Source organism: Eulemur rufifrons, chromosome 6, assembly GCF_041146395.1.
Source record: "Eulemur rufifrons isolate Redbay chromosome 6, OSU_ERuf_1, whole genome shotgun sequence".
In the NCBI taxonomy this organism is placed as follows: domain Eukaryota; kingdom Metazoa; phylum Chordata; class Mammalia; order Primates; family Lemuridae; genus Eulemur; species Eulemur rufifrons.
Genome location: NC_090988.1, coordinates 17,966,668 through 17,990,453, shown reverse-complemented (window position 1 = coordinate 17,990,453; position 23,786 = coordinate 17,966,668). Strand labels below are relative to the sequence as shown.

Here is a 23,786-nt window from a genome sequence, read left to right as displayed (position 1 = left end):
AGGTGACCAAGAGTATTCCCACCACCAGAGTGCTTCTTTCCTCTCCTGTTTCCTACAGGCACGATCCCTATAACCCACCTTGCCACTTTTCCTTCTTTTCTGTCAACGCAGAGGCATGTGGTGGGTAGGTGAGGGTCCTGAGGTGCTCTGGCCACAGGTGCCATCTGTGTCTCCTACTTGTGACCAAAGTGAACCACCCAGATGTGGTCCAGGGGAATCTCTATCTTCTGCCCATAGGCCTCCTTACTTGAGCAGGGAGATGTCATCAGCAAAGTCATCATGCTGATGGCGCAGGCAGCGGAGGCAGCGCCACTGACACACCATGAGGCAGAGTGGCAGCATGAAGAGGGCGCAGATGGCAGCCATGACATAGGCTATGGTCATGAGGGTTGATTCATCTGTCTGTGGAATGTTGTAGCCACAGTCTTCCATGTCCGGAGTGACAAAAGGGCCTTCCACCGCTGCCGTCCTGAACTCATCATGCACTGGGGAGAGGGCAGATGTGAATGGGCAACTCTCATTGTCATAGAGCAGGTTGGGTTTTACACAAAAAGAGCTTCCTGATAGTGAGATCTTCAAATTAGCCCCTGCAGACACTGTGGAATCTCCTTCCCTGGAGATGTTTAGGAGCAGGCCGGAAAGCCAGTACCAGGTGGAGGCCTACCTCTCCTCCCAGGTCACTGGAAGGCCCTTCTCTATATACCTATCTAGTAGGAATGATAGCTAAAAGTCAGTAGTTCTGAGGTGACCAAAAGCTAGCCCTCTGTGCACCTAGTAAACTTACTTTCCACTGCTGAAATCCAACTGCAAAACCCTGCCACCTTTCTGAAGTAGCATTCGATCTCACCATATGGCAGCTGACATGGTGACTATAGGCTCAGTCTGCTGTGCTTGCATCTAGAGCTTCCCAAGGTGCCTAGGCTGCTCTTGCTACTCAGGGTTTCCAGCAGAGGTTTCCAGTGCAGGCAGGGGTCACCATGGCAAGCAGTACAAAAAAAGGACTAGCACTGACACTAGCTTTTACACAGTATGTTGACTCTGGCTCGAGGCAACTGTTACTACCTCCCTAACTGACGGGGGCCCAGCTATCCTAATTGCCGACAGGGAGAATACAGATAGACAGACCCCACACCCTCATCCCTGGCGCTCTCACCATGGCAAGCGCTGACAGCAAAGCCAATTCGTTTTCGGGCCCGATCAAAGACAACGTAGAAGCCCTCCATGATAACAGCTCCCATGACAGTGCCCGTGGATGACTGTGAGATGGCAAACTTGTAACAGTCGTCTTGGGACGTGGCCACATCTTCCACTGGCCGCAGGTATTGCTAGGGGTAAGCAGTCACAGGGTGAGAGTGTCTTCCTCACTCCATCCTTCACCCCATCTCACCTTCTAGGCATCTCTGCCCTCACTTAAGTAGCTTTTCCCTTTGCCATCCCTGAGGTCTGAGGGCTTGGGTTTTCCAAGACCCCTTTACCACTGGACACTCATCAATTTTGTCTTCCAAGTTTGGGAAGCCATGTCTACTCATTGTCTCCCAATATGTACTTTCTCGTCTTTATGGGGTCCCGCTGACTCAGGTTGGGGACTTACCTGTGGAAGGATGGTGATGCGGAAGGACTGGTTGGTGACCTCACCCATTAGGTAGAGTGAGATGACTGGGAAGATGTTCCAAGGGGTGGTGCCTGCTTGCCAGCACACCAGCTGCTCTCCCAGCCAAAAACCGTCTGGGAACTTCTCTGTCTGTGTTGACAACAAGGGATAACTATGAGGAAACAGGCTCTTCACTATCTCACCTCTCTTGTTTTCAGATACCATTGACTGGGCCTTTTATTTGCTTTTCCACTGAAATATCCAAGGTGGGAAAAGGTAAACTGCAATTGAAGGATTAGAGAAAGGGAGCGGGAGACTGAGGTCAAAAATTTGTTTGGAGGGATTGTGTGATGAGCACATTGAGACCCATAAAGGAGAAAAGTTTTTAAGAGCTCTAAGTGGAAGGATCTACGTGTAGGCATCTTGGCTCTTGCTGAGGAATGTGACTCTCACTGACTTCTCTGACACTGTGCCATCTCTTTTACCCCATCCGTAGTCCACTGACCGAGGAGGCTGCCTTGATGGACTTGACTGCAGCTTCAAACACTTTCTTGGGCAAACGAAGGTTGGTGGTGCCACTGTCCACAATGCTCTTGTCATAGTTGTACTAAGAGGGAGAAGAGAGGATTAGAAAAGTCAAAAGCTTTTCCAGGCTCTGGGCAGAGTTGGAGGGGTGAGTCTGATTGCTTGGGGTCCTGCCTAGGTTGGCATCCTGGCTTTGCCACTTGTAAGTGTACCTCCTTGGACAAGTTAACCTCTGTGCCTCAGTTTCTTCATCTCTAAAATGAGGATAAAAATAGTACCTACCTCAAAGGGTTCTTGTAAGGATTAAATTAACTTAACGCATTTAAAGCACTTAGAATCGTGCCCAGCAGATAGGAGGCACTCAGTAAACGTTAACTGTTATTATCTTGGGTAGTTAAACATTTTCCAAATCTTGAAAATAAAATACCTTTTATTTTCAAGTGCTTTTAACTTTTCATAGTACTTTTATATCTCTTCTAATCTAACATACATAAGAATCTAAGTAAGGAAGACCCAAATGGTTTAACCACCATTTATTGGGTACCGCCAAACATGGGATAAACACTTCATACGTTATCTCTGATATTTGCCACATCTTTGGGAAAGTTGATTTTACCTTTGTTTTGCAGATAAGGAAACTGAAACACAGAATAGTAAGTTGCCTAAGGGTATATAGCCAGTAAGTGGTGGAGCTAGATTCAAATCCAGGTCTTTCTGACTCCAAAGACAGGCTCTGCTACTACATCATACCACCCCACCTCTTGAATGACTGGCCCAAGGCCATGAAGCAAGGCAGCGACTAGAGTCTAGACATCAGAACTAGTTCCATGCTTTTTTCATCACTAGACCCTAGCCCTGTGGTTCCTGTGAAAGTGCTCTGCCAGTCTTCGCCCCAAACCTTAGGTCCTGCTGTGTGGCAGTTCAGCTCCTGACTGTTCTAGGTTCAGCCCCAGCCCTTTCTGCAGGTCCCACTCCTCTGCCTCTGCCTCCCAACCACATAACCAGGGTCTTCCCTCACGATGTGTTACCTACCTCCTTCCCTCCCCTGGGTCCCCCTCGGTTTTATTACCTCTTTGCAGTCCATTTTCAGATCTTGTCCATTGATCTCCACCCGCACAATGATCACCTCATAATACCACTCCCGCCGGATGGGTGTGTACCAGAGACTGCCTGTGTACAGCGAGTGGTCGATGCCCCCAATGATCTAGGGACAAAAAGAGGCAGGTACCCATGTCCCGGCACAGGAGGAAAGCAAGTCACCCAGAGACCAAGCAATAAGATCAGTAATTCCTTGGGGGTGGCAAGGTCTTCTACAGATTACCTTTTTATTCATCTTTGTGCTTCTAATCAAGTCATGCCTCAAAGGGACTTAACAGTTTCTTAAATGTGTTCAGGAGAAGAGACTTTCCAAGATTTTTTATTTGTTTCAGAATCACACAGCCCTTGGTATAAAGTTATTTAAACCTAAACTGGCACAATAAATGTTGAATGAATGGTTGTTTCTATTGTAAGTTTTATTTTCTCTGCTTGTTGGAGAACCATTCACCATTGTCCTAATTAATTAATAAATAGATTTAAACTCCTTACATCTCTGCCTTCTGACCATCAGACTGAGTAATCTTAATTCGATAGGTCTTGTTTTCATTTCCTTTGAAATTGTCCTAATCCTGATCATTTCAAAGCTTACCAGAGGTGCCTTGAATCCTTTCAGGAATAGTGCAAGGAAGAAAAGGTGGAAAAAGAAAAGTAGGGGTGGGGAATGTAAAGAGATTTCTCTTAGTTCCAAGTAGTGGAGGCGACTGTGGTATAACCTTGAGGGAGCAGGGCACATGGCAGCTGTCTCTCTCCCAGTGCCAGGACCTGCCCTCTCTGAAGACCCACTCACCATGCTCCCTCCGACCGAGGCCAGCACTTCAGACTGGTTGAGGGGGAAGCCAGCGCCACAGAGCTGCAGGGAGAAGAGGTTGGGAACGTGGGTCTGCTTCACCAGGGAGTCAAAGAAGGGCTCCAGGGAGTCATCGGGCTATGGCAGAAAGAGACAAGGAGTGAATCCTCACACAGCCCTAATGGACAGAGGCCAGCTTCCTGCCTAAATTGGAAGGCAAAAGTGAAAACTTAGGGGATAGTCCTTGGGAAAGACCATCTTGAGGTACTGAGATTTGGCAGAGAGGGGGTTAGCAAGAGACACTGACAGTGCAAACCGGAAAGTACTGATGGGCTCACAGATCCCCAGAGCTTTAATCCCCTTATGCCTAACCTGCTTCAGATTTATGGGGGCCTTTATTATTATTGAAGATCTTAAAGAGAAACCACAATCTATTCCTGTACCTATCACAACTTCTCTCACTAGAGTTCTGTCCTCTATAGGGCTGAAATTCAGACTGCCATCCTATCCCCTGTTAAATAATCCTTTAAACTGACTTGTTTCCCTCCTTTAGTCAGTTCCTTCCCCTTCTCCTTCCTAACTCCTTCCCTGTGTAGCATGCAGTTGGCAGTGTGCATAGTGTTTAGGGCCAGGCCCTGTTTCTCTCACCCTGGCAATCTCAGCATAGGCCAGTCCCAGGATGCCCTCCCAGTTGGAGCCATTGATGAAGAACTTGTCTGATTCAGTGATGGCAGCAATGTTGGCACGCACAGTGACGTTGGGGCCATGGGGGATGCTCACCAGGTCGGTGCCCAACTCCCCTTCCCACTTGCCCTGGGTGTAGGGCACATACACGCCCTTCCGGAGGTCCCGGTATGTGCTGGACCTGTGGGGAGGAGGCAGAGATCTGTGGATGCATAACCACAACAACTGATACAGGCAACCGGCATAAACTTACTCCCAAAGGCCACCTTATTTCAGGGGCATCCTAGAGTCTACTTTCAGGCTGCTCAGCAGAACATCCCTAGACCCATCACCCAGAACAGAATACAAAGTAGCCTTGCAAGTGGATGAGGGGAGCTATTGCTAGGGCTCACTCTCTTGTCTCCACAGCTCATATTCGTAGGTCTTGAGCTCAGCTCTGCGAAGAACAAGCCTGGGCTTTGTGCATTGTGCCTGCTACTGCTGCAGGACAGCTAGTGGGCATCTCTGCCCCCCCACCCCCACCCCACTCCATCGAACTCCCAGAGAAAAGGAGCCATTGACCCTCTTGCTGCCTTGGGACCCAGTGGTACAATCTGAGTGGTAGAGAAAGTGCCAAGCAGCATGAATGTAGAATCTCTACAGCAAGTTCTTCTAGAGAAGGGATTTGCACAAGCATCTCAGCAGAGCAGGTCAGCATTATACACCCCTTGTGTAACACATGCTCATCAGCGTGTGACACCCCCACCTGTGTTTGATCATGTCACTAACCAGGGCTTGTGTGTGTGGTGAGGGGCAGTGATGGGACTGGGACAGGGACCTGGAATGAATGCCCTTTCATCAATCCTGCCCACATTCCCCTGCCTGACTGCCTCTTTTAAACAGGGACATTAAAGGAAAAGGGGCCAAAGAAAGCTGTAAATGGAGAAGGTGGGTTTTGCACCTGCCTAGAAGCCCAAGGATAGGATTTAAGCCTCTACTCACATGTTTTCACACACACAGATGTATCAGACATTAGATATCCTCCCATCACGTCTTCCTCCTGCTTTTATGCTAAGGGGGCTTCCAGATTATCCCTCACTGCCTGTCTTACCTTAAAAACACACTCCAACCCTCCCTTTCACCAATAAGCTGAATCCAGTGGTGGCACTCTGGGCGGTGCACAGAGGAGATATTTTAGCTTCAGTCCCTGATACTGGTCCAGCCAGTGGGATTTATGAAGGGCCCTTCATGTCCTTGGACTGTGCGAAGCCACCTAGAGTGACCCCTGGTTGAGAACACAACAAAGGGAGCTATCACTGTGGCCTATTCAGCCAAGACTTAGCTGGCGTCAGAAAACAGGGCCACTGAGGGGGTGTGGGATGAAGTCCTCTCACCTCCCCATTCAGGCAGAGGAAGTGAGCCTCCTGACATCACTCTGTGAGATAGAGGGCTCCTCTCCCTCCTTCTTTCCCTCCCACAGGAGGCTGTCCTGTCTCAGAACTGAGGCACTTCCTGGCTGCCCCTCCACTCACCCTTTCCCATGGTATACCTCCTCAAACCATGCCCTCTTTACTCTGTCTCTCCTGGTCAGGGTTGCCTTTTTTTCCCTTCCCCTTCCCCAGAAGGAAGAAAGGATCTCAGAATCTAGTCTTCTTCCCTGCACCCCTCCCCTGACCCTTCTTGGCCCTGGATCCTTGGGAAAGGTACCTCCCCTGGGGCTCTCCCCAGGACTCACAGCTGCCGCTGGTAGTACCGATGCAAGAAAGGGTGGGGGGCAGCCCCCACCGCAAAGTTACTACTGCCCGTGTCCACCAGGATGTTGAGCTGTCAGAGAAAGGGGAGAGAAAAGATGTTTTAGACAGGACTCACCACCTTTATTGTCCCTCACCCCCCAGCCAGAGTCTCCCCTTGGAATGTCCAGGGTGAGCTTCCATGATGCAGGACTGGCCAGGCTGGCACCCAATAGTTCCACAGCCACAGACAGGACCTGGGTCCTATGATGCTGTAGGGGCCAAAGGAACATTTCTTTGGCCATTCCCTTCGTCCTCTGAAGGTTTGCTGAAAAATCAACTGACAAAAGGCAGATTAACAGAAGAAAGGCAGGCATACAGATTTATTAATGTGCATGGGAGTCATACAAATTAAAAATCAAAGAAATGACCAGATGGTTGAGGCTTTTATACCATCTTGAGGTTACAGAAATAGGGGCTTGGACTACGGCAAAATAGGTTAAAGGAGGGGGAGGAGAGGGGGCCTGGCTAGCTCAGGTGGTCTTGTTATAGAGATGAAACCTCACAAGTAGCAGCCCCCAGAGAGTTTAGATGGTAAATGTTTCTTTCAGGCCTTTACAGGTGTCAGACTTTTGGTTAATCTTTCCTAGATGCAGACAAGGGAGGGCCTCAGAAAACCTGGTGGCATCCATGCAGATTCTCTACAGATGCAGATCTCCCCCACAAGAAACAGGGTTACTTCTGTCTGCAGGCCCTCTGAACAGCCATCTCAAAATATGTCAAAGAAGTATATTTTGGGGTGAAAAATTTTGGTTTCCTTCAGCGCCCTCAACACAGCCTCAGAAATTTTGTGTCTGTTTCTGCCTGCAGAGTCGTAACGTTTTGCTTGTCAGCAGAGCCACGTTGTGTGTGCGTTCATCTCCATTCCCACTGCTACCATCACGTCGCCCTTGCTCACTGTGTACCCGATTGAGTCTGTCTTAGAGCCTCTCCCTTCCTTTTCTGGTTCTCCAAGGAAGCAGCCTGGCACATGCCCTTCCCGCTCAGAGAAGAGCTATTCTAGGAGCTGGCACTGGTGAGGGGTGCTGTGGGACCAGGATGGCACGTCAGTGCCCGTGTGTGTGCGTCTGGCCCTGCCCGCCAGAACGTGGCTCCCGGGCAGGGCTCCGCCTCTGTCTCAGAGGTGACTTAGACCTGTGAGTCCTACTGTCAGAAACCGTGGGGAGTCAGGAGCCCCGTAAGATGTCCTGGTGAAAGCCCATCCTGTCAGGGCCCTGGGTTTGGCTAAGTGAATAGGTGTCATCTCGGTGCTCCTTGCTGTCCAGCTCCTTCTGGCATTTCTTCTACCTTGTTCTTTCTTCCTGCTTTGATGGACTGACCCCTCCCTCAGTCAGACCAGAGCCATTTTTTGAATATCTACTATAGCCTCACAGGCAAACAGAGGAAAGGCCCCTGTCCACAGAAAAATGGTAATCTGTAAACTGAATCTCCTCTCTTGCTAACTTTCCATGTCCATCACCTCAGCTTCTCCTCTGACCTCAGGGGCCTTCATTTCTGTATCTTCTCTCCTCAGTACAGTGAAGTCAGCTGACCTTGGTTTTGGTGCAGGCTCTGGCCTTGTCACCTTGAGCAGGTCACTGTGCTTTTCTGGGCTTCAGTTTCGTCCTGTCTGCCAGATCCTCCTCGTCCGTCCCCTTCCTTCTCAGTGGTGCCTCTGTGGCTGTGCGGACTGTGCCTGCGCCTCCCTCATGTCCCCAAAGACTCCAGCCCCGGACTCCTGGCCCCATTCCCATTTCCCTCCCTGCCCCCTCTTCCCCCACCTCTCCCCTCAGGCTCTCTCCCTGGTCTCTGGGCAGCCACCAGCTCCAGATGCTGTGCTTTCAGAGAAAATCAATAGAGCCAGGAGGCTCAGCGGTTCAGATTTCAGTCAACCAGGTTAATGATTTAAAAGGCTTCTTCACTCACCCCTTCCCCAGGACCCCTTCCCCCACCTCCCAGGACTCAGCTCCCAGCACTGGGGTCGGACTGCTATTTACAGGGCTCCCTGCTATCACTGGACCCACGGGAGGGTGCAAAGTGGGGACTACCTGGCGGGCTCTAGGCAAATACGGCCACTTCTTTTACACCAGAATGGAGTTTAGATCTGGGGGCTCCTGCTGTCCCGGCCCCTCCCTGCCTCCCCACTGCTCTCCTCTCCTGCCGGGCGGAAGGGCGGTCTCTGCAGGCTACTCCCTCCCCAGCCAGGAGGCTCTCTGGGCACTCTAGTTAACGTTCCAGTCCCAGCCTTTCCCCTTCCACCTCAAAGGGGGTCGAGCCCAGGAAGGAACCACCCTCTCCGTTCCCAAACCCCTCACCCACCTCCACGCCAGGATTTCGGGCCCCCACTGCTCTCTGCCTCCCCTCTGCACGCTCCCCCACAAGATAGGAGACCACAATAAACAGTTGAGATTCCCTCCTGAGCACACGTCCTTTGCGGTGTGATCCCGCCCCTCAGAGGGGCAGTTTCTGGTCCCGTCCTTGAACATTTCTAATCCAAGCCCCCTGGGCAACCGCCACCCCCAGCCTTTCTCTTCCCCCTTCAGCTGAGTCCTTTCACAAGGCAGGGGCCCGAGGCAAAACGGAGCCATCTCAGCCATTCTGAGACAGGGGAGTTGGGTGGAAGCGCTGCGTGCGCCAGCGGCAGCCTCAACTCTCGGTTCACAGACCGGGGCCATCGAGGGGCCGCCCTCTCCTCCCACATCCAATCATTCCGCCCGCCTGCGGCGCCCCAGCCAATCCTCGCTGCTGTCCCTCCCCCCGGCTCGGCAGGAGCCAGCGGCCACCTGGGCTAGGACGCCCGCTCCCTCCTCCCTAGTCAGGCACCCTCCTCTAGTAATTATCCCTTTTCCTTCGGGTAGATCCAACCACCCTACCCTGCCCCCAACACCACCAAATCTGGATTCTTCCTATTGACATTTACAAATGCTTGAGTCTCTTCATTAAAATACAAAAAACTTCCTAAATCTCACATCCACCTCCAGCTGCCCACCCCCTCCTCTCCCTTCACAACCCAAGCTCTCAGCTAAGCTGTCTCCGTTTCTTCACCTCCCACTCATTCCTCAATCCATTCTAAAACTGGGTTTCGCCTCTCTCCCTCCACTATAAAACAGCGCTTACTACGGTTACCCGTGATTTCACGTCACCGAATACAAAAGATATTTTCAAATCACTGCTCATCTTCCTTGATTTCTCAGGTCACATCTCTGTCTCCTTTGTAGGCGCCCTCCTCTCATACTACTCTCTCCCTGAGCCACCTCACCTAGATCCCTAGATCCGGGGACTTCTAAGCTCCTACCTCTGGCCCTTTCCTCCCTGTTGAGCTCCCCACACACATACCGAACTGCCTGAAAGATACCTCAAATTCAGGATGTCCAAAGCTGACCTGATGTGGTCCTACCCCTCTGGGCGTCTTCCAGTTTTCCCTGTTAATGGATGGCGTCACTGTCCATCTGTTCTATAAATCAGCAACATCAGAGACATCTTAACACCAGCTGCTTCTTCACATCTCTATCCAGTGCATCAACAAGTCCTGTCCAATTAAGCTCCTTAAAAGTCCCTTGACTGTATTCATTTCTTGCCGCTTCCTGTGCCACCCTAGGCCAACCTATCATGGCACCTTGGAATATCACCATAGCTTCCCAGCTGCTCTTGGCACATCCACCCTTGCCCTCTCCAGTCTGTTTGCTGCACTGCAGCTGGAGTGATCCTTCCAAAGTGCAAATTTGTCCAATTTACCCTCCTATGTCAATGGTTTTTTCCTCAGCTGTTAAAACAATAACTTTATTAAAAACTTTGGGCTGGTGTAGTGGCTCACACCTATAATTCCAGCATTTTGAGAGGCCAAGATGGGAGGATTGCTTGAGCCCGAAAGTTCAAGACCAGCCTGAGCAACATAGCAAGATACTGTATTTATAAAAAAATTTTTGGCTGGGCACAGTGGCTCACGCCTGTAATCCTAGCACTCTGGGAGGCTGAGGCAGGAGGATTGCTTGAGGTCAGGAGCTCAAAACCAGCCTGAGCAAGATCGAGACGTTCTCTACTAAATATAGGAAAAAAAAAAAAAAATTAGCCAGGCATGGTGGCGAGCACCTGTAGTCCCAGCTACTGGGGAAGCTGAAGCAGGAGGATCGCTTGAGCCCAGGAGTTTGATGTTGCAATGAGCTATGATCGCAGCACTGCACTCTAGCCTGGGCAACAAAGTGAGACCCTGTCTAAAAAAAAAAAAAAAAAGAAAAGAAAAGAAAGAAAGAAAGAAACCCCCAAACCACAAAACAAACAACTTTGTTTAAAGCTTTAACATTTCCTACAGGGTCCTCATGGTCTGCACTGCCTACATATCCAGTCTGTCCCATAGTCCTCCAAGCTCTCTACCCACCAGCACACTGGCCTCATCTCAGTTCCCCACACCAGCCATGGTCTCTCCCCTAAAGGCTGTTGCAAAGGCTGTTCACTCAGCCTGGACCATCCTCCTTTCCACTTGCAGTTTTATCTATTCATCCTTCAGCCTGAGAGCAAAGGTATTTACTCAGGGAGAGAGACCAGGTCATGTTCTCTCATTCAAATGTTTCCATAGGGCCAAGCTGATGGCTCACACCTGTAGTCCCAGCTACTCGGGAGACTGAGCCAGGAGGACAACTTAAGACCAAAAATTTGAGGTTGCAGTGAGCTATTATCATGCCACTGCACTCTAGCCTGGGTGACAGAGCAAGATCCAGTCTCAAAAAAAAAAAAAAAAAAAAGCTTTCATAGAAGTTGTCATTCTATAACTTCACATTGAACCTCATCTCTGCTTTTATCTAACTTAAAAAAAAAAAATCCCCACAGTGTCCCTAGTAGGTATCACAATGCCTGGCAATAATATTTCTTAAATGAATGAATGGCTAAAGAAAAGAAAAGGATAAAGAACTAATCTACCCTGTTTTTGGCATGGCATGTGAGAGGGAGGGATGCCTCAGTGGCTCCCAAGCAATGGGTGTTTTAGATTCTGGGTGTGGCTCTGGCTCAGACCTGCCTTCCTCTCACCTGGCCCCCTGGCTTGACACAGGAGGCATGTGTTCAGGCCTCCAGAGCCATCTTACTTCTCTGTCCCCTGGGGTCAGGCAGCCCCAGGAGTCAGATGCCCAGATGCTGTAGCCTGGGGTTAAGGCCAGGTCAGTGTCAATCACTTAACAAACAAAATGTGCCCCTGGGGGCCTCAGAGGGAAGGCAGCTTCAGAAGAAGTGCTAACAAGCCCCACAGGGAAAGGCACACCTGCCCAGGATTCACTCTGCGAGCTCCCCTAGAGTTCCCAGCAGTAGATCTTGGGTGATGAGATAGGTATGAAGCTGGCAAATCTTCCTCTTTGTTCCCCAAATCCCAGCTGTCTTGGCCCTAGCTCTCACCAGCAGGCAGGGATGGCTCAGATTCTTCTAGATGAAAAGAGCCTCCAGGAGGCATCTGTCCATTGGCCTGGAGAGATGGGGACCGCTTCCAATTCTGAACCATCTCTAGTGATGAAGAATCCACAACCTTTCTTGGTAGCCTACCCCAGGGTCTTACCGCCTTTGCAGGCCGCTGGCATAGGGGCTCTAACTCCAATTCCTCCTACTAAAGAGAAATTTATTCCCTTCTTTGTAGGCCTCACAGTTAATGAGGGGAGAGCTCTTTTTTTTCTTTTTGAAAATTTTCTTATTTAAAAAAATATAAATATATATTCTTTGATGTAATATAATTTTTTTTTTCTCTGAAGTGAAGTATCTCAAGAGGGAGAGCTCTTATATTCTTGTATAACGAGGCTTTCAGCTAAAGTAGAGATGTAGAAGCCCTTGTTCCATTTTGCAAAGGAGGGAACTGAGCCCTAGAGTGGATAAGCTACTCGACCATCCTCCACAACAAACCACAAAGCCAGGACAAGAACCCATTGGTTCTGACCAACCCTCGGTGTGGTCTTTCATCTCCTTGACCCTCCTCTCTCTCCCATTTGGAGAGGAAGTATGTGGTAGAACCGCACTCCCCCTCACCCCCATCCATGCCCTTGTGTGACCCCGTCTGACATTCACTGTGGGCTTAGCAACGTGACTTGCTTTGGCCCATGGGACATCAGCAAATGATGCAAGGAGAGGCTTGATAAACGTGTGCTCACTGGGGACTGCCTCCTTGGAAGGCTGTCCTGACATTCTGTGTGAAGCAGCTCCGTCTGGCCTCCTTGAGGGCGAAAGACTTCTGAGCCAAGGGCCCAGCGGGCCTGGATGAGTCCAGTCCCCAGCTGACCCACCCTTGAATGTGGCCACGAGTGAGCCCAGGTGAGACCTGTAGAAGAACCACAAGCCAACCCACAGAATCCTGAAAAATAAAATGACCGTTGTTGTAAGCGACTACATTTGGGAGTAGTTTGCTACAAGTTTGTTACCAGTAGTTTGTTACCAGATAACTGACACAAACTGTCTGAATGAAATCCTGGAATCCTTGACCTTGGGGAAACCTGAGCAATCACAGGTCAACCCCAGTGAACATCTCTTGCCACTGTCCCCCTTCCTCACCATGCTGCTTGTGAAGTTTCCCAAGAGCACCATGATCCCTCACCTCTGCACCTTTAGTATGCTGCTTCCTTTGTCTGAAACGTTCTCTGCCTGCTTTGTCTAACTTCTGTTCAGTGTTCACACTTGTGAACACCCTTTCTCCCAAAGGTCATGTCCTGATGCCCCAGCCAAGGTTAGGTTCCTCCTCTTGCGGGTCCTCAATAGCACCTGTGCTGCTTTGTCTCCCACTCACCAAATTTTTAATCATTTATTTAATGTCTGTCTGTCCCACAGACTATGAGCTCCATAAGGGTAAGGAGCACATTTGTATCCTTATTACCTAATTATTACCTAGCCTTGAGTAGGTGCTCCAGAATCATTTTTTTTTTTTTTTTTTAACTGACAGTAATTGCCTCATTTCTTGCAGTTAGTTGCCGTGACCCTACAGACTCCTGCTCTTCTCAGCCCCAGGGTCCTTGCAGGGATGCTTTTCAACCTGGGACTGTGCATGGCCACTGAGCACAGTGACCGTGACAGGGCACACCCACCATACCCCCGCACATCGACTGAATATCCACCCAGGGTCCTTTGGTTCTTAGAGCAATTACAGTGATTCCAGGGCTCCTTGGTCCCAGAGGCTTCTGAGTCAGCTTCATCTGCTTTCCTAAGTGGATATTTCCAGACCTGAGCTTACCCAACACTCAGTGAAGGGGACAAGGAAGGACAGGAGGAGCTTAAAGTCAGCAGCTGGGAGTGGCTTATGGCCAACAGAGCATACAGCTCCTACCTCAAACTGAGTGCAGCGACTGGGGCCTGTCCAGGTTCCTCCCACCTGAATAAATCCGCTGACCCTGTGCAAACAGACCCCTTTTCCCAGATAGATCCTCTGCCTTCCACTTCACCGTCCAGGCTGCAGCTCGCAATCGGTACCTGGAAGCAGGCAGGCTCCCTGCCACTACTTACCCCACTTTGGGCTACTTTTTTAAGGAGTCCCAAAGTGGTTGGTCCACCCCAAATCTTACCTAGTGCATCATTCCCCCTTTGGACAGGATGCTCCATTTCTCCCCAGCCTCTAATCCAGCTCAACTAATATTTATCAGCGCTTCCTATTTAAATAAGATGATGGATGTGAACAGCCCCCAAATTTACATCTGTGGTTTTCAAACCTTCTTTAAGCAGCAGAACCCTTTTCCCATTGTATGCAGGATCTCAGTGTACCAGAGAGAAAAGGGCAGAGGTGTTTTGTTTGAAGGATAGGTTTGATTTTCTCTAATTCCCCCCACCATGCTGGCTCTTGAGCCATCTCTTTAGCACCTACAGCCTCTGTGAATCCCACCTGGAAACCCCTGCTCTACAAGGCATCCCAGCAGCTATTTGACACCTGCTTTTCGTTGTCAGACAGTAAGTCCTTCCTGTTGTCTAACCTTGTCCCACCCACAGGTTACAGTGGCTTTAATCTTCTCTTGCTCTGTCCTCAGTCGAAAATGAAGCTGACCTCTGGCATAAGCCCAGTCTTCCCCCATGGCACCTGGTTCATGCTTAGCACATGGGCTTGTTAATTTGAGCCCTTGGGAGATGCTAGGTCCACTCCTTGTGCAGAATCTCCACAGGCACTGGAAAGGAATAAACAGTTGGATTCACCGACCCTGAAAGGCCAAGCAAGGAGACGTCCAGCCTGGACACAGTGGGGTAACTGGGCAGCAGAGAGGGCAGCCACAGGGTGACGGCAGTTCAGGAGGTCTGGCGGAGAGGACTGGCTGGCATGGGAGAAGATGGAGCTCAGCCAGTTTGCTCTGTGGCCTTGTGAGAGTCTGTGAGAATCTCCCTAGGACTACTGACTTCTCAATCTCCTCGGAGGACATGCCACTCTCCTCTTAGGGACCACCTGGCTACAGTACCTGAGTACATCTTCAGGTACTGTGGCATCAGTGAATGCTTTCCAGCCCTCTGGGCCCATCCTGCCAGGGTAATCCAGGGCAGCTCTAGAACCAGAAAATGGCCTGGCTCCTTCCTAGGACTCCACTGCCCAGGCACCCAAGAGATGGCTTCCAGTAGAGAGAGAGGTTAGCTGCCAGGTATGGGGGCTTCCCTGGGAGAAGTTTCTCTTTCTGCATTTTCAACCAGAATTTTCTGCTTAGCTCCTTATCGGAGAAGCCCAAGAAGGGCCCCCAACCTTCTACCTTAGTGAGAAGGCACAGTCTTTCTCAATGTCCCCCAATCCCCTGACCCAAAGCTAAACTTTTCCCTACCAAGCTGGGGAGGCAGAGGAAGAGGGGTGTGTGACATGCCAGCATGAGGGCTCTGGCAAAGGCCTGTGTGGAACCTGGAAGCCCAACCCAGGAAAGCCACTTGTGGTCACAGGGACTGGGCAGGTAACTTATGGAGCTAGGGTCTTACCTGCTTTGTCTAATTTGGAGGGTGGTTCTTTGAGTTCAATGGTTTTCGACCTTTTTGTTATGAAAATTCCTTAAAAAATGAAATATAACCCAGAAGTCCACTGTACCGACACAATAAAAGCAGAGTTATGCTGGTCAGGATATTTGGGCAGAGGGGACTTGGCCATAGGAGGGGTGGGAGGTCCAGAGCCCTGCCTGCCTATCTCTTTCCCCCAACCTTCTCCCTCACCACTGAGCCCCCTTTACAGAACCCTGCAAGGAACGGTTTAAAAACCATAATGGGAGAAAGAGAAGAGACAAAGTAAAACCACTTAGCACTTCTTGGTCTCCGAGACTCTGAACCCTCATGGTTTTCTACTTCTCTGATCATTTTCTCTTGCTCCCTTGTGTACACGCCCACGATTCTTCCTTAATGGTTTTCCTCTTTTTCTCTCCCCATTCTCTCAAAGAGCAAGTCTGTTTGCTAATTTGGCTTCCACAACCATCTCTCTGCGGGTGACTGCCTAGTCCACCTTTCCAGGACGAGCTTCTCTCCTGGTTTCCAGATCCCCATTGTCAGCTGTTTGCTGGATACATCCACAAGGATGATCCACTGACATCTCAAAGTCAACCCACATGTCCAAGACTGTAGAACACAGGAAAGAACTCAGTACTTGGACTTGGAATCCAGAAAACTTTATTTGAAGCCCAGCTGTTCTCCATAGCTGAGTAATTTGGGGAAACACACTAAATCTCTCCGGACTTCGGTTTCCTCATGCCCCCAAAATGGGCATGCTAATAACCTATCTCTTGTAATTAAAGCAGAATGATAAATGTGGAACTTTGGTAAACTATATTATGCTTCAAAAGCTTGCTCCTTTTGCTGTGTTCCCTGACACGAAGTCAGAGCAGGAAGTCATTTTCTCCTCTTACCCCATACATCTCATCGGGGCAGAGAACAACTGCTTGAGTGACATGTGAATGCTGGTTCCTCCTTTCTACCCTCACTGCCACCACGCTCTTTCGAGCCCTTGTATCCTAATTGAGAACCTTGTCTCATGCTCTAGACTCCCCAAGGCATTCTGTGCACTGAAGTTGTTCTCCTGGAACCAACTTTAGACTATACCATCCCTCTTCTCTTATACCTACAAGGACTCCTTACTGCTTGCAGAATAAAACCCAAACTTCACTCAGCCCCACAGCATCCCTACCCTAACTTCTAGCTTCTCACCGTAGTTCATGCTTCTCTTCCTGAAGCATTCCTCCCACCACTCTCCAGATCGCAAAGCTTTCTCATCTCTTAGGGCCATATTCAAATATTTCCTTTTCCAGCAAGCCTTCCCTAATACCTTGTCAGAAATAGCTGCTTCTCTCTGTGCACATCCAAGACCCACTATTCTACTATTTGTACCAAATGCATTTGGGCTTGTATGAAATTTAGGTGTTTTTATGTCTGTGTCTCACACCAGATGGTGAGCTCTCCAAGGGCTAAGGCTATGACATTATTTTCCTTTTCTGCACGCAATAGTTGCTCAATAAAAATTTGTTAAACTGAATTGACTATCACCAAATTTCACTGCTAACAATCACATTATCATCCTGTGTTTGGTCAGTGATGCTCATACTATCATAATGAGATGACATCCTTTAAGTGAAAAGAATAAAAATACTTTAAGTGCTCCAGTTCTGCATTTACAACTGCCCATCAATAGTTCTGTTTAGATGTGTTGCAGCTTAGGTATTCATTCACTCAACGTGTTTTAGGTGCATGTTCTGAGCTTGGCATTGTCCTAGATATTAGAATACAAAGAGAAATAAAAGACACTATAAAATAAATAAATAAAAAATTTAAAAGACGTCCTTAAGTGCTTGAAGTTTTATGAAGGAAACAAACACAAAAACAGTTAAATCATGAAAAATAAGTGTAGTAAGGGACATATCAGCAGGTGTTATGTGAGAATGGGAGAGGGATGTTCATGATAAACTTTCTTCTTCTCTTCTAAGACAAATGGCATAGTAGGAAGAAAGGGTGAGATGAGGTCTCAGCTCACTGGGCTGCCACCTGGCTAATTGTTTTTTTTTTTTTTTTTTTTTTTTGAGACAGAGTCTCACTCTGTTGCCCGGGCTAGAGTGAGTGCCGTGGCGTCAGCCTAGCTCACAGCAACCTCAAACTCCTGGGCTCAAGCAATCCTACTGCCTCAGCCCCCCAAGTAGCTGGGACTACAGGCATGTGCCACCATGCCCGGCTAATTTTTTCTATATATATTTTTAGTTGACCAGATAATTTCTTTCTATTTTTAGTAGAGACGGGGTCTCGCTCTTGCTCAGGCTGGTCTCGAACTCCTGACCTTGAGCGATCCACCCGCCTCGGCCTCCCAGAGTGCTAGGATTACAGGCGTGAGCCACCGCGCCCGGCCCCACCTGGCTAATTGTTTAAACTTTCAGACCTCATTTCTTCTGCTAGAAGTTGTGAATGATAAAGCCCTTTTATATATATTGCTGTGAAGAATAAAATGATATATGTAGAATGTATAAAAGAAATTTTATATATACTGCAATAATGGATACAAGTGTATATTTGTATACCAGTACTACTGAACCATCTCCTCCTGCCAACTTTCCTATTCCCACAAATAGTTTTCTTATCCTCTAATTCACCCCAGATCAGAATCTCAAAATCATCTTTGATGCCCACCCTCTTCACCAATGTCACCAAGTCCTGTCCACCTGCCTTGGACCCAAGCCATCTGCCGTGGAATGTTCGTTGCATCCTGCTCTTCCCTTCTCTTTCCATCTCATCACAGCCTCATGCCTCCTTGTCATTGCGCCTCACACCTGGACTGTTGTGACAGAGCCTCCTGCTGCCTGTCTTTCAGTTCCATCCTTTCTAAAATTCAGATGTCTCTTTCTGAAAGATTGCTTTCTTTCTATCATTCCCCTGCACAAATAAATTCAATTTTCCCCTTATATCTGAAGACCAAATTCCAAACCTTATAGCTTGACATTTCAACTATTGGCAATTTGGCTCTATCTTGTTTACCCAAACTTATCTGGTCTCAGCACAAACCTGTAATATTAACTGGACTGGCTTTCTCCTGTCTTCTGAACAAACACGCTTAAGCCCCAACACACATAACTCATTGCACATTCATTGTAGCCTCTCCTGGTCTAAATTGGTCGGGGTTGGGGGCGGGGGAGAGGAGCAGACGTGGAATACAAGTAAGGTGCAATTATAGTACAGTGGGATTGGTGCTGTTTTCCCCCTGGAAGGGCCTTCCACACCTGTCCACCCTTCCAGACCACACTCAGGGCACATGTCCCTAGCAAAGCCTTCCCTGCTTAATTTATCACCTTCTGAACACCTGTAGCACTCACTCTTTGTACTCCTATAGTTTTAGTGCTTCTCAAACTTGAGACACAAACTGCTGGGCCCTATCCCCAGAGATTATGACTCAGGAGGTCCAGGGTGGGGCCAAAGAATTTACATTTGGACATCACCTTAAGTATCATTCTATGGGTGACCTTGTACTAGTCACTTCCATTCTTTCACTTCTACTCTAGCTTTTTATGGGCAGAAAAACGTGTCTTCTGTATGGATCAGCCCCCAAGCCCCAGCAATTAATCGCCTAACACAGAGAAAGTGCTCCCCAAATTTAATTTTTCCTTGTTCATAGTACTCTGCCATCCAAGTTCTCATTTTGTGCTTACAACAGCCCCACCAGGTAGGGAGAAAGGGCATCCTTCTCACAGACTGCTGGGGAGAGAATCAAAGTCACCACAGAGCAGAAACTGGCTGGCATAGTTAGAAGCCATAGTGCAAGCCACAGAGTTGCTCTAACTGTGGACTCCCTGGCACTGGCTCCTTGGGCTGGTGTTGAACTTCAAGCCCACTTTCCTCTTCTCCTAGAAAGGAGGGGAAAGGAAATGACATTTACTGACCCCTCTGCAAAGTGCTGGGCTGGGGGGATGTACACGTTATTTCAGGGCATTAGGGAAGTACAGTAACTGGTCCTCCAGTTTTATTCATGTAAAATGCAGAGGCCCGGGACACCCAAGTTTTTATGCCTCATTGCATAGCACAAATGAGGCAGAACAGGTGACAAGGAGAAAGTGACTTCAAATTTGTTGGAAGTCAATTTTTTGTCCAGCTGCATTGTTCTAGGTGAAACCACCTATAACAATTAATCCTCACAATTACCTTGCAAAGGAGATCTAGTTTCACTCATTTTAAAGACAAGGCAATAGACTCAGAGAGGTTATGTAATTTGCCCAAGGCCACACAGCTGGGAAAAAGAAAAGCTGTGGGTAGTAGAGCTGGTCTGACTGACCCCAAAGCCCTTGTTGGTTCTGCAGCCCCATTCCTGCCGTAGGATCTGTGCACAGTTTGCACAGCACATTAGTAGCAGAAACAGAAGGCCCCAGGTCTCTGCACTCCCCTCTGCTCCCTGACAGTACCTCACATTCTGTTTGCTCAAGCTGCTCAGGGCCTGGATTCTGGCTCTATCCTGGCCTTTACACATCGATTGGAGATTACTTCTGGGGAAGTTATGGTGCACAGGAAAGAGAAAGTAGGGGAGACCAGGGCCCTGGATTAACCAAGAGGTAGGCCTAGATAGCATGGACCTAGGAAGACTGCCTTCTGTCAGGTAACTGGGAGGTGGAGGTTTGTGTTTCTCCCAGATCCAGCAGTCTGGGAAGTTCAGGAAGTGTGGCTGTCCCCTCCACCCACCCCAAATACACTCCCACCTTCGCAGACCCTCCCAAGGACAGGCTTCCCAGACACAGATCCGGAGGTGGCTCACAGAGATGTGCAGGATCAGATTCAAGGTGACACACACCAGCACGTACAGAAGCACACTGCTGCCCGTGCCCAGACTCCCCCACAGAGGAGGCAGATGCACACAGAGGTCGGCCACAGCACCCCACATGGAGGGCTGCTCACACTCCCATAGCCTCACACAGAGGTGCTGAGGGCACACCTCCACCCACCACCTTGGAGGTACCTTGGAGACTGCCAGGAAGGATGGGGAGAGTGGGCAGCATTTTCGCCATCACTGCCAGGCCTCCCCTCTCCCCCACCAAGGAAGGAGTCCCGTTCTTGGATGGGAGCTCTGGCTCCTCTCCTAGGATTTGTCCCTTCCCAGCGCTGGGTTCCGCTGGGTTCGGTTCTCCTATGGCCTGGGGAGGCCTGAGGTGGGGGAGGGCCTGGGGTGCAGAAAGCAAAGGGGGCAGGGAGGAGGAGGAAGGATGGACTAGGGGAAGGCAGGAGCCAGACCAGCCTTCTGGGCTGAGTGGAGGTCAGGAGGGCCTTGGCAATCTCATTTTGCTGCCCCTGTGGCAGCCCAGACAGTGGGAGAAAGGGGCTGATCTAACTGGTACCAGGATCAAGGTGCTGGGAACAACAGTCAGAGGACAGAGGAGGGGAGAGGGCTGGGTGGCCAATCTCCAGAGTGCTGGACTTTGGGAGACTCTGGTTTGGCCATTGCCAGAGGGGTTGACACCTGTTACAGTGCCCCTGTGGCAGACCCTTCCCCCAGGTTAGGCTCCCCAGCCGAAGTTTCTCTTGCCTCAAATCTTTCCCGAGGGGGAATGTGTGTCAGATTAGGAGTGAGGGGAGGGGAGGTAGCCAAGGGGGCTTGGGAAGGCTGTGAGGGGGAGGGAGAAGGGGAAGGGGAGTGTCTGGGATGACTTACGACCCAGAGGACTAGTTTGGGAGGAATGGTTAGGGTCCCTCCAGCTACCCCCACCATCCCATTTTAGCAGGGGGCCAGCATGCTGCGTTCCCATCCCTGTCTCCCCTCTGCTCATGCAGGAAGGAGGGCGCGGGCTGGCCTGACCACCTTACCGTCTGTGGGGGGCTGCCCACGGTCATCTCCACGTAGTAGCCCTGACCCGACTTGCCCCTCAGGTTGTCCACCATTTCCACAAAGCTGCCCCTCCGGCCGGGCTCCTCGGGCTCCTCGTCCGTCTCCCGGGGCAGCCGCAGCCCCAGGGGGGCTGCCCCCAGGCCGCTGCGCAGGGTCAGCCGGATGCCGTGCTGGGTGCCGTGGGCAGGCAGCACTCCTGAGCCCATCCACAGCAGGAGCCAGGGCAGGGCTTGGGCCATGGTGGGCCCTGGCCTTCGGGCCCTCTGGGCTTGCACTGGCCCACGTCCGTCCCTGTTGCCTGCCCCCAAGTCTAGGTGGTGGTGGTGGTGGCTTCTCAGGGGAGGGAGCTGGGAGGCATCAGGACTCCAGAGCCTGCAGGCCCCTCGGCCAGCCCCCGGGTCCGGGCCGGTGGAGAGCGGGCAGGAGCAATCCGCAGGGCACGAGAGGAGGGGAGAGACTGGGATCTGGAGCCCGCTACATCTGCACGGTGGCGGCCGGCTTCAGCAGAGGGCTCGGCCCCTCGGGGGGCTGGGAGGGGCGGGCATGGCTGGTCGCCGTGGCTGCTTTCCCGGTCCTCCTGGCGGGATCGGCGGCGTGCGAAGGGGCAGGGGCTCCGGGCTCCTGCGGCTGCGCTGCCGGCTGCTCAGGCCACCATAATCCAGCTCCCAGCTCCCAGCTCCCAGGCGGGCAGGGGAGGCGGAAAGACTTGTGGCGGCGGCTGTCAAAGCCAAAGGGTTTTCGCTTTTCCCTGGGATCGCTGGGAAGTGTAGTTTTCCCACGGCAGGCAGCCCAGCTTCCGGGGCTAGAGAGGGGTCTGGGATGCCCTCTGCCGAGATGGAGTCCACCCTGCAGGACCCTGGCGGGAGAGATTTCCGCAGCCCCGGCCGCGCGGGAAACGCCATCGTGTTGGAGTGGGAGCACACCTCTCTTCGGTCAGTCCTTTCAGCATTGATTGAGCACCCACTGTATGCTAGGCACACTGCAAGGCACTGGGGCTACGGAGAGAAATAAAATGCACATACACCACAAGTGGTTCTACATGGGAGAATGAAGTGATTCCTGCCACAGTGGGGTTACATACAAAGCGGTGTAGCATTAGGAGTAGGAATTTGGGGGGACAGCTAGGGGATCTGGGAAGACTCAATGGGAGGAGGTAGCATTTAATTTGAGCATTAAAAATGAGTAGGATTTCCACAAGCAGAGATTGGGGGAGCAAGATTGAAGGGGAGAGAAGGGTATTCTGGGCAGCAAACCATATAAGCAGGGTCCAAAAGGGGAAAGGGTAGTAGTCTGTTTTCAGGAGCCTGCACTCTGTGGGCTGTCAGGCTCTTCTCTCTTCTGATTCTTTTTGAGGCTCTACTTGCTGTGAATCCTCATGATTCCCTGATTTCTGGCTGTCAGTCGGTCAGACCAGGGATAAATTGCTGTTGTCAGCTTTAAAGTGTTATCACTCCAAGAAGTATCTGTATATGAATTGACAGGATCTTAAAATGAAAAGCTTCAGAGTTTTAATAGCTTAGAGGAGAAAAGCTGTATGATTGTATCAATATATTATTTATCAAATGTGGAAAGCCATTGATAAAATTCAGTAGTCATTCTGATAAAAAAAAAAACTAAGGGGAAACTTCTTAAACAAGATAACCAAATCATAGAAAACATAATAGTAACAAGTTAAGTGATTCCCATTAATGTCAAGATTAGGAAAGGGAAGGTCATTATCACCACTCTTATCCCACACAGTTTAGATCAATCTGGCTAACTCAATAAGACAAGAAAATGGAACAGGTGCTATAAATATTAAAAAGTAAAGGAATCATTATTTGCAGATTTATTATATGAATAGAAAATCCTAACCAATGAGGTAACTAGATGCAGGTTAAAACTGTAAAAATCAATAGATCGATGTATGCATGGGAACTGTGTGTATGATGGAGATGGAATTCATATTAGAGGAAAATAGATGCATTATTCAATAACTGGTGGGACATTTGGCAATCCATTTGGAAGGAAAGAAAACCAAATCCTTATCTCATCTAAAAATAAACTCTAGAGATATCAAAGAGCTTAACATTAAAAATAAAACTACAGAAAAAATAGAATAGTTTCATAATATGTTAAAGAAGGCCTTCCTAACAAAATCCAAAAGATAAAACAACAAGAACAAAAAACTGGACTGTTAGCTGGGTATGGGGGCATGTGCCTGTAGTCCCAGCTACTCTGGAGGCTGAGGCAGGAGGATTGCTTGAGCCAGGAGTTCGAGGTTATAGTGAGCTATAATTGTGCCACTGCACTCCAGTCTGGGCCACAGAGAGGGACCCCATCTCTAAAAAAAGCATACAACAAAAAATTGGACAGGCCGGGCGCAGTGGCTCACGCCTGTAATCCTAGCACTCTGGGAGGCCGAGGCGGGAGGATCATTTGAGCTCAGGAGTTTGAGACCAGCCTGAGCAAGAGCGAGACCTTGTCTCTACTAAAAATAGAAAGAAATTAGCTGGACAACTAAAAATATATATAGAAAAAAAATTAGCCAGGCATGGTGGCGCAAGCCTGTAGTACCAGCTACTTGGGAGGCTGACAAGGGTTGCTTGAGCCCAGGAGTTTGAGGTTGCTATG

General features: G+C 49.7%; 1 protein-coding gene across 4 annotated transcripts; it reads right to left on the bottom strand.

Annotated features, from left to right (window-relative positions):
* Positions 1–27: 27 nt before the first annotated feature.
* Positions 28–21,867, bottom strand: BACE1 (beta-secretase 1). 4 transcript variants are annotated; one of them, XM_069470863.1, is made up of 9 exons: positions 21,152–21,867; positions 6,400–6,488; positions 4,650–4,866; positions 4,002–4,139; positions 3,186–3,320; positions 2,097–2,198; positions 1,592–1,741; positions 1,154–1,325; positions 28–485 (listed from the first exon to the last, which is right to left on the bottom strand). In XM_069470863.1, exons 1-9 carry the CDS (start codon positions 21,410–21,412, stop codon positions 244–246), a joined length of 1,506 nt encoding a protein of 501 aa, XP_069326964.1. In that variant the 5' UTR covers positions 21,413–21,867; the 3' UTR covers positions 28–243. The 4 variants fall into 4 exon arrangements, with proteins under 4 accessions (XP_069326964.1, XP_069326965.1, XP_069326966.1 ...); XM_069470864.1 differs by having other exon boundaries at positions 4,002–4,064; XM_069470865.1 differs by having other exon boundaries at positions 4,782–4,866.
* Positions 21,868–23,786: the final 1,919 nt, after the last annotated feature.

Coding starts and splice junctions, on each gene's coding strand:
- BACE1 (XM_069470863.1), bottom strand. CDS start 21,412: ATGGCCCAAGCCCTGCCCTGGCTCCTGCTGTGGATGGGCTCAGGAGTG. Junction 4,140..4,649: donor CCTATGCTGAGATTGCCAGG/GTGAGAGAAACA, acceptor TTTCTGCCATAG/CCCGATGACTCCCTGGAGCC. Junction 1,326..1,591: donor GCATCACCATCCTTCCACAG/GTAAGTCCCCAA, acceptor GCTTACCCCTAG/CAATACCTGCGGCCAGTGGA.